This window comes from Oncorhynchus kisutch, unplaced genomic scaffold (genome assembly GCF_002021735.2).
Source record: "Oncorhynchus kisutch isolate 150728-3 unplaced genomic scaffold, Okis_V2 scaffold1342, whole genome shotgun sequence".
NCBI classification, from domain to species: domain Eukaryota; kingdom Metazoa; phylum Chordata; class Actinopteri; order Salmoniformes; family Salmonidae; genus Oncorhynchus; species Oncorhynchus kisutch.
This window is the reverse complement of record NW_022263287.1, coordinates 1-9,179: the sequence shown is the minus strand read 5'-3', so window position 1 is coordinate 9,179 and position 9,179 is coordinate 1. Positions and strand designations below refer to the sequence as shown.

General features: G+C 44.2%; 2 protein-coding genes across 2 annotated transcripts; one reads left to right on the top strand and one right to left on the bottom strand.

The window, feature by feature from the left end:
* Positions 1-384: 384 nt before the first annotated feature.
* LOC116366035 (uncharacterized) lies at positions 385-5,435 on the bottom strand. Its single transcript, XM_031818339.1, has 2 exons — positions 5,258-5,435; positions 385-2,175 (listed from the first exon to the last, which is right to left on the bottom strand). The coding sequence occupies exon 2, from the start codon at positions 2,131-2,133 to the stop codon at positions 1,138-1,140; it is 996 nt and encodes a 331-aa protein (XP_031674199.1). The 5' UTR covers positions 2,134-2,175; positions 5,258-5,435; the 3' UTR covers positions 385-1,137.
* A 2,638-nt stretch (positions 5,436-8,073) lies between these two features.
* LOC116366036 (RNA-binding protein with serine-rich domain 1-B-like) lies at positions 8,074-8,945 on the top strand (the record flags this gene model as incomplete). The annotated part of the gene is made up of 3 exons (XM_031818340.1): positions 8,074-8,105; positions 8,386-8,532; positions 8,775-8,945. Coding segments are annotated over exons 1-3 (320 nt in total), but the record flags the coding sequence as incomplete, so codon positions are not given.
* Between the last annotated feature and the right edge of the window lie 234 nt (positions 8,946-9,179).

Sequence of the window (9,179 nt, the reverse complement as noted above, 5' to 3'; positions counted from 1 at the left end):
GATAGCAATATATTTTGGACTACCAAAAAATGTATTGGTGAATTATATTAATTATGCATTGAACTGCATTCATATATTCTGCAAACAATGCCTTAGGTCATGTATTTTTTAGTCAAATATAACCTATTTTTAAAAGGTATTGTAAAGTTGGTTATGAAGCACGACTGGGAATTTGATATTTTTGACTGATATGATTGTCCGTTTGTTTCATATTTGCGAAGTAGTTAAAAGGCTATCAGTTCCACTGTAACACTGCCATAAATATTAATAACTTCCTAATTTGTTGGATATTATGTAGCACTTTATTCAAGTACATTTAGTTATGTACAGACAGGACATTCTGCACTTTAAGGCTGATCTAGCAGAAGGCAGCAGAGACCTTGCATTGGTGAAGAGTTTTATGCTCTGTAAAGATTGATGGCAACATAATCCAAATGCATTATTAAAACGATAAGACATGCTTCTTCTGTATTGCTCTTTGTGATTTGATAATAAGTGTTTCATGTAAAAATGGTAGATCGTCTCGAGGACAAATGTTCCTTTCAGAATGGACAATGAAGTGCTATTCATTTCTATGGGGATATTCACGGTTCTAAAAATAATGACACATACTTCAAAAACATAAGAAATCCCTTAAAAACCCAAGACATAACATGTACTGAAACATTTGGCTAAAGGAGAGGTAGTGGATAATTAAATGTACAGATGTGAACAGAGCAGAAGCAACTTTGGATTGAAACTATGGAACTGAACCCTATATGTGGTTGGTTTCCCAGACACCAATTTAAGCATAGTTCTGGACTAAAGCACCTTTTCCAGAATTTCCATTATACATCGAACATGCTTTTAAGTCTCGGACTAGGCTTAATCTGTGTCTAGAAAACTGTCCCTATAAGTCTGGATACGAGTGAACTAAAGCCTTACATGCTGACCACACCGCTTGCGTTTATATCCCAGGACAAATTAGCTAGCAATAGCAAGCTAGCTAACTAAATTGACATAAATGTTTAATGCTTTTCGACCCATCCCCAAATTAATATAGTTGGTTCAGAGTTCGTTTTGATATTTCAACCTGCGTGCCCTGATTGCGTCTGGTGTGGGTGGACACCATGGCACACGCACAGTCTGGTCAGCATGTTAGAGTGCCTCCACTTTAATGATGTTGAGCTGAGTTTCCTGTGGGGAGACTGTGATGTCTGAGTCCAGGTCAACAGAGGCCTGGGTGGGGGCCATGCAGTCCTGGAGAGCTCCCTCTGTTCTGGTGCTGGGACAGTCTGTACTTTCTGTTCCTCTATAGGACTGTGTGTGTGACTGCGTGTATGTGGTGGCGTAAGACTGTGTGCATGAGGGCATGTGTGTTTGAGTGTGTGGCTGCTGTGTGTAGGCTGACGAGTAAGGCTGTGTGTGCGCCAGCGTGTATGTAGGGGTGTGTGTGAGCAAGAGGCTATCGGTGGTACTACTGCTGCTGCCCGTCTGGAAGCCGTTGATGCCATGGGGGCTCTGTCCGGACAGTTTGAAGGTCTCTATGGTCTCCAGGCTGGAGTTGTCCATCCCGTTGTAGCTGGGCTGGGCCTGGCTGCACTGAGCATACCCTCCTTGGCTGAAGGGGAATGTGTCCTGGCTGTAGGAGGCAGAGCCTAAGGCAGGTAAGACCGGGGGTGGGGGAGTTTTGGGATGCTGTCGCTGCTGGTGGAGGCTGGTACAGGGTGCCTCCAGTCTTGAGGCCAGGGTCTGCAGGGTGCTGAGAATCTGCTTCTGGACCTGGGTCTGCTGGACCTGCTCCCTCTCCAGCCGGTACTGCTGCTCCACCAGCATGCGCACCGCCAGGCTCAGGCTGTGGATCTCAGAGCCCAGGGTCTGGACCTGCTCCTGGAGACCCCCACCTCCACCACCCCCTCCCCCGCATCTCCCTCCAGCCTCCTGGTGAGCTGCCTGCTGAGGGCTGGGGTTCCTGTCTCTCCTGAGAAGGCCCTGGTTCATGCCCTGGCTCCCAGGGCTTTGGAGGCGGATGACAGGGCTACTACCCTGGGAGGTGGGTGGTGGTGGTGGGGGGTTGGGGAGCCGAATGCCCACACGGGGAGGAGCAGGGTGTGGGGAGCGGACAGCTTGGCCACCAACTCTCTGCTGGAACATCTGTCTGGGAACACTGCCTCCTTGCTGGCCATCCAAATTCCTCTGCAGAGTACAAGTCCATTGTAACATGGGTCAGTTGTAACAGGCTAAATATATCAAATTAAAACCTACTTAGAAAGCTGTTCCATGTGCCAATGATTGGTTAGTCTTTACATAACTATGAAGTTTAATTTAAAACAAATGTATCCATCAATTATCTTTGGTTTCATTGACAGATTTGTTTTGAGGCCATGTTTTAAAATATATTTTTGCTGCCTCTCTATTTTCATTATTGACCTTTGGAACATTCTCTATGTATCGACACATGTTTTATCAGTAAGATGAGGCCTTTTGATTGGTATAGTTGATGACAATAATTGTATTTTTCCACAAGACTCCCATGACTGGGGTTAGTTGTTGTAACTCATTGTTACAACTTACCCCTTTACCTAAAATGATATAGCTTTTAGACACATGAACATATTTATATCAAATGTCACTTCTTTACAACAACTTTGGCAATGCAACTATGATAAAACCTTTGAAAAAAATGAAAAAACGATATATCTTTTTTTTTTAACGCTAATACTAAATTTAGTTTTATATATAGTCAGCTATTCATTTTCTGGTCAATATGACAAGCCTAAAAGAGAACTCGTTTTTTTTGTAAGTTGTTCATGTGAAATTCTGAAATCTTTATATCAAACAGTGTTAAAGAAAGATGTTTAAAACAACTTCAAAATGTGTTCCTGCTGTCCCTGACCTTCCCTACTGATATACTGTAACAAAACACTAACTGTCGTAGTCTTTCCAAGAAATGAACAGAAATCCAACAAAAGGATGAACAAACACTCAGGGCATGCCACATGTTGGGTGGAACTGCATTGCCTGAGGTAAACCGATCGAAACGAGTGTTTGCTCAACCTTTTGTTAGATTGAAAGATGTACCACTGTTAAACTTTTGTAATGCTGTTCATTTCAAATGACAACTTAAAGATAAATAGTTGATTGTGACGACCCTCCCACTCTGGCTGCCAAATTCTCTCTCTTTTGCTCTTGTTTTCCTTAATAGGATGTCGGTGGGCGGAGCCGGGAGGGTCGTCAGCGAAATGGGACACACCTGGGATCGGGTGTGTCCCGGGATAAATACATCTCTTCCCCTTTCATTGAGACTCTCTCTCCATGCAGACACAGTTAGATTTTGATTGTGCCAGTTTTATTTGGCACCTTTCAACAACCCTCATCATATTTATGCGTCCAATCAATCACTTACACACACAATTGTTAACTGTCTGTTAATAAATATATTTTGTTATTCCTTATCTCCATGTTGTCTCCCTTTTCTGTTAACTTCGAGCTGGTTCGTGACAAGTGGGGGCTCGTCTGGGATCTGAAGGTTGGTTCCTAGACATTTTGGCATATAGCACTTTGCTGCATTATGAAGGACTAACACTCGTGTCATTGGGCTTACTAGTATGTGTGTTGTGTTTGGGAGAAAGTAGCGTTAAGGTTTGAGAACTCCGTAGGTACTTTGTTTGCATATTTTGTTACAGCTTTTGAGTTGTAATGTTTGGTGCCCAGTGTTGGTTGCCTTTTTTGTTTGGTAAACATACCACTGCAGTGGATAGTTAGCTGTGAGCTGCGTTGGAGAAAGTACATTGGTTCGTTTCCAGGCCCCTACCCAGGCTGGAGACTCTTGCCCTACATGCTGTTGGGACATCGGTCTGAGGTGAGCACAATTGGCTGTGTACCTCAGTGGGAGATTTGGGTAGGGTAGTGAAACTTGCTACCCAGAGCTATAGCTTTTCTTTTCCCCCCATTAAGCTTAGTGACATGTTTCATTTTGTAATATGTTGGGCATGATTATTTTGTTTGGTGTCCGTGGACTGAGCAGTTGTCTCAGGGCACATCTGTGGCTTGAGGGAATCTGCCAGCGTGCTGGGTCTTTTCTTTTTTCCCTTGACAGCAAGCTACAGTGTGTAATTACCCACCTCAAATCCGCACGAAGACTAGGTTTTGGGGAAGCTCCATATATCATCTCTCTTCTGTGGTGCCCAGTGTGATTCATTTCTCTTGTGGTCTGGTGTTCTCAGCAGAGGGGAAGAGTGAGATTCTTTTTTTTGTATTTACTTGTGACTATGGCATCTTACGTAGACACGTTCATTCGCTTTACATCAGAGGAACTGTTAGAATTATGTCCTAAGGAACAGCTGTTGAAGATTGCTTAACACTACAAGGGTGAAATTGGTGATAAATGTCAAATTCTTAGGTTGATATTGAAGGCCACTCTGGAGTGGTATTCTTGAAGTTACCACTGGGGCAGCTTCTGCCGAGGACTCGCCATCTCCCCATTTCGTTACGATGGCGGCACCATCTGTTAGCCCTAGTATTCTTTTTGAACAGCAGAAATAACTGCTTCTGTTACAGCTAAAGTATGACAAGGAATTGCAATTTAAACAGGATATGGAGCGTGCTAAAATCAAGCTGCAACAAGAGCAGCTTGAGCTGGTTAGGGAAAGAAAGCTCTCAGGAGAGAGTTTGCTCTGGGAAGGTGACCCAGATTTACCTAGGGATTGTTCCTCTTTTGGTCGTGCCCCGGACACATTTGATATGTTGGAAACGTAGTTATTTTCATTGTTTGAACGTGTTGCTGATGCTAGGAGTTGGCCTGATTCTAAGCCGTCCTTGTTGGTCCCCGGCTTTATGGGGGTGACGACCACCCTCCCACTCTGTCTGCCAAATTCTTTGCTCTTGTTTTCCTTAATAGGATGTCGGTGGGAGCCGGGAGGGTCGTCAGCGAAATGGGACACACCTGGGCTCGGGTGTGTCCCGGGATAAATACGCCTCTTCCCCATTCATTGAGACTCTCTCCATGCAGACAGTTAGACTTTGGTTGTGGTGGTTTTGTTTGCTTTGGCACCTTTCAACACACCTCATCACATTTATGCACGCAACCACTCACACTACCGACTACACACACCATTGTTAATTGTATTTAGTTCAATTAATAAATATATTTTGTTATTCCTTATCTCCACGTTGTCTCCCTTTTTGTTAGGAACTTCGAGCCGGTTCGTGACATTGAATCAGCACTATTTATAATAATTGTGTATATTATGGTGAGTTTCCTTCGCCTTGTACTCACCACTTGAGTAAGCCTCTGAGTGACTGGGTCATAGGACTGTGGTTGATCTGCTGCCACAGGTCTCTGTACATCAGAACCAGAAGCATTAGACTGTTCTCTTCTCAGCAGAGCTGCTACTTGCTGGTAGGACTGATAAGAAGAGTCTCTTATCTGGGGGAAATACAGATCCAATCAAAGCCTAGACATTACATGACCACAGTAATAACACCTCTCATGTGATCATTAGTTTCAACCAGGGTTGTTCAGAAAGTGGAAACATTTTGAGTGTACCGTGTGGGGGTACTACCTGAACATGTACAACAATAAATGCAATTTCTTTTACTGAAACATTTCAAAAGGATTGTAAATTAGAGCCTGGTTACCAGTCTGTTTCTGCTACACTTCTACTCCTTGCCAATCATTGACATGCAAAATAAGAAGTGTACAAGGAGTGGAATGTTAGCAAAACAGGTTCTGGATTTTTATGTAAATGACACTGTTCTGAAAGATTTACACAAGCATGTAGACTCCACCATACTACAGCCCTTTTATTTATCATCTTCGCTTACGAGATCTTCCCCAGGCTTCAAACAGAGCGCGAGAAGCCTGAGCGGTATACTACAAAGCAGGATTAATGACTTAGTCAGCAACTTGAAATAACGTTGTATTTTTTAGACAGATAAGCTTGAAATGGGCATGGTCTAATTGACAAACAAAAACATCTACATTTAGATTTCTTAATGAACCAGAAATTCAGTTCTGGTTTATCAAAGCTAGCTGGCTAACTCATTGATCACACTTTGGTGTATTAGGGCTTCCGAAGCTATCCCCAGGCTAATTGTGCAGAGCGCATAAATGCTGAGGCTCGTTGATGAACTCAATGTACTGTACTCAGTACAGGAACATAGGCCTAATAATATCCATTTGTACACTACAAAATGACCTGAAGTAATCCCAAACCGATATTGTATTTGACAATACCAGAATAATGACATATCTCCATTACATTGAGACACTATCACATCTCTATTTATTGGTCTGAATATTTGGGAGCAAATTTCGTATATTTTTCTGAAATGTATATTTTTTTTATATAAAAAAACTGTAGGCCAAATACAATGCTTGCGGCCTCAATTTGGCCCACCGGTCGCCAGTTACCAACCCTTTCTGTATACATCTACTCAAACTTGATGTCTCTGCACCCTTTTTGGTCTTAGTGAATTACACGACTATGAGACGTGCCTACCTTGCTCTATGAGACAAAGCCTTATCCAGAAGCCTTTTGCGTGCTGCCAGTATGGGGTTAGTAGCTGGCGAGGGCGTGGCTCTCTTACGCATGTAGGCGCCTGTCACAGTCACAGCCGCTGCTCCTGCGGGTGGAAGACCCCTCTGTTGAGAGTTCTGAGCCAATGATGTGACACTGACAATCTGGATGTCCTTATCCTCATCCTCCTTCTTGCTCCCTTCCTCCGGTTTCTCTGTCCTGTTGCTCTGTCCTCTGCTGGCGCCTTCGCTTCCTGTCCCAGACGGTCCCTGACCCCTGACCTCAGGAGGATTGGAGCCAGGACACTGCTTGGCGAACTCTGACGCTGCAACATAGCCTGCGTGGCGTGACGCCTCCCTCAGTAGATTCCGTATTTGCTGGTCGTTCCATCCCTCCCGGCTTCCACCATCTCCCCTCCCTGCTCCAACCCCAGGTGTGGTCTGTGGGTCTGGGGCTGCAGCACTTTCACCACCCCTCTGAACCTTCTTTCTCTGGAACTCCTTGAGGTACAGGTAAAGGCCTGGGCAGACACCCGGATGTTCTCCAGCTCCAGCACCGCCTTGATCTTGCGGAAGCTCAGACCCGCCTGCCGCAGCTCCACCACCTTGCGCTTGGCAGCATCGTCCAGACGGCCCATGGTTGGTCACTCACTCCAGGCTGCTCCACTGGAGAGCCCTTCTCCAATCGGGGACTTAGACTACTTCTATCTGTTGAGAGACAGAGAATTCACTACTAACTGTAGTAAATAGGGCATTTGGAATTAGACATTCAAACATAAATACATTAAGCTAGTGTAGTTAAACTGATCAGAAATCACACAGATGGCACCAATTCTATCACATAATCTTATTCACATGAAACCTCACATTGATAGCTAGACTGATATTAAAGCAATTTAACTTGTGAAGGACAGGACTCCAGGCAAAATTGACTGATTATTTTTGGCAAAATACATAAATTATTAGCTAGATTTAGTAAGCTAAATAAACATAATACATAAGCCAATAGAACATGGCTGGCAGTGTATCCCAACCTCTGCCACAGACTTCCACCTGAACTAAGCTTGGATGTCGTAGTGTAGTCTATCTTCATTACTCCACCGGTACCAACAGTCTAGCCTCAACGGTTGGACAGTGTACTGTCCATTGTCTAGCAAGTAAAGTATTTGAGCTAGATAGCATCAACCTGTCCCACAATGTGAACACATAGCCTAACGGTCCTACCTTAACGTTGAAAAAAGGGAAATGATTGATCTAAATAGATAACTAACGTGAGCTAGTTCTAGCTAAGAATATTTGATCGCGGTGCCAACTCACCTCAATACGATTCTGCACGTTTTCAGCTCATTTGAAAATGACCCATAGCGTTTCCTTTAGTGTGCAAGCTAAATCGCTATGGGGAAACATACATTTTTTAACAAGTAACTATTAACTAACCTTACTGGTAGAACCAGTGGTCGAGGGTTGATAGCTAGCTAAGATTTTTATGAATGTTGACCAAAGAGAAAAAGTGTAAAACGTCATTTATGCGACCACGTCATCATTACGCGTCAGATTTAGCACAGCGGAACGAGTGGGTTGAGCCTGCATCCGACTCGAACGAAATGTACGTATTATGGGTTTATATAACTATTTCTATTCCATGTTATGATCTTCTCAATGTTGACCATTTTGGCATTACATTAGATACATTTTAATGCTTGAGCTACATAAACAGAGCAGGGCACAACGTTGTTAATTAGCTATCGTTTCTGGCCTCGCTTGTTCTATGAATGGAGGAAGGCAATGGCGGTAGCATAAACGCAACATATAAACAGTTAGAGTTTGAAGATGAGGAACTTAATAATAATGCTGTTCTTAATTTACACATTTTTTCACTTACTTAGGGCACCGTCACCCACAAAGCGTAAGGAGGAGGAAAAGTCAAAGGACAGGGGAAAAGAGAAGACTGCCACTAAGGAAGGGGGGGACAAGGAGAGAGGCAGGGAGAAGGGCCACAAACGACGCAGTGCATCCACTGGGAGCAGCAGCAGGTGAGATGCCACCAATTGCTCTTTCAGATTCTGTACAGTCTTTAACTACCTCAAACAGTGCTTTAGGACACACTAGCTAGGTCTTTTCACGCTAAGCCAAGCTGGAATGCCCTATGTTCCAACGTGGGCCAAGAGGTTAAGAGATGGTACTTCCCTGTTTTACTCAGTTCCTTCGATTGTGTGCCTAATGAACACAACCCTTGTTGCTGGCCTGTTTGTGTATGTATATCTATACTACCCAGCTCCAGCAGCAGCTCTGGCTCCAGCTCTGGTTCCTCCAGCGGCTCTAGTTCCTCTGGCACCAGCCGCTCTGGGTCTTCCGGTCCAGCTCCTCCAGCTCATCTAGTTCCTCTTGGGTCACCCGACCCCGGCCGCCGCCGCCGCCACGACAACCGTCGCCGCTCCCGCTCCGCGTGAGTACTAGCTGATACATTGTGGTCCTAAACAGTGTCTGCTCATTGGGAAATTCCCTGGGTTCACAGAGTATTTGAAATCGTCCAAATATTTTATCTTCGTCTAGGACAATGGAACCAGTGGCACACACTGAACGTAGTTGAAATATGTCAAATACTATTGAACCCTAGGTCTGGTTGAGAATGCCGTTTTATCATGATCAAAATGGTTCAGTTGTGGAAAAACTACAGTTT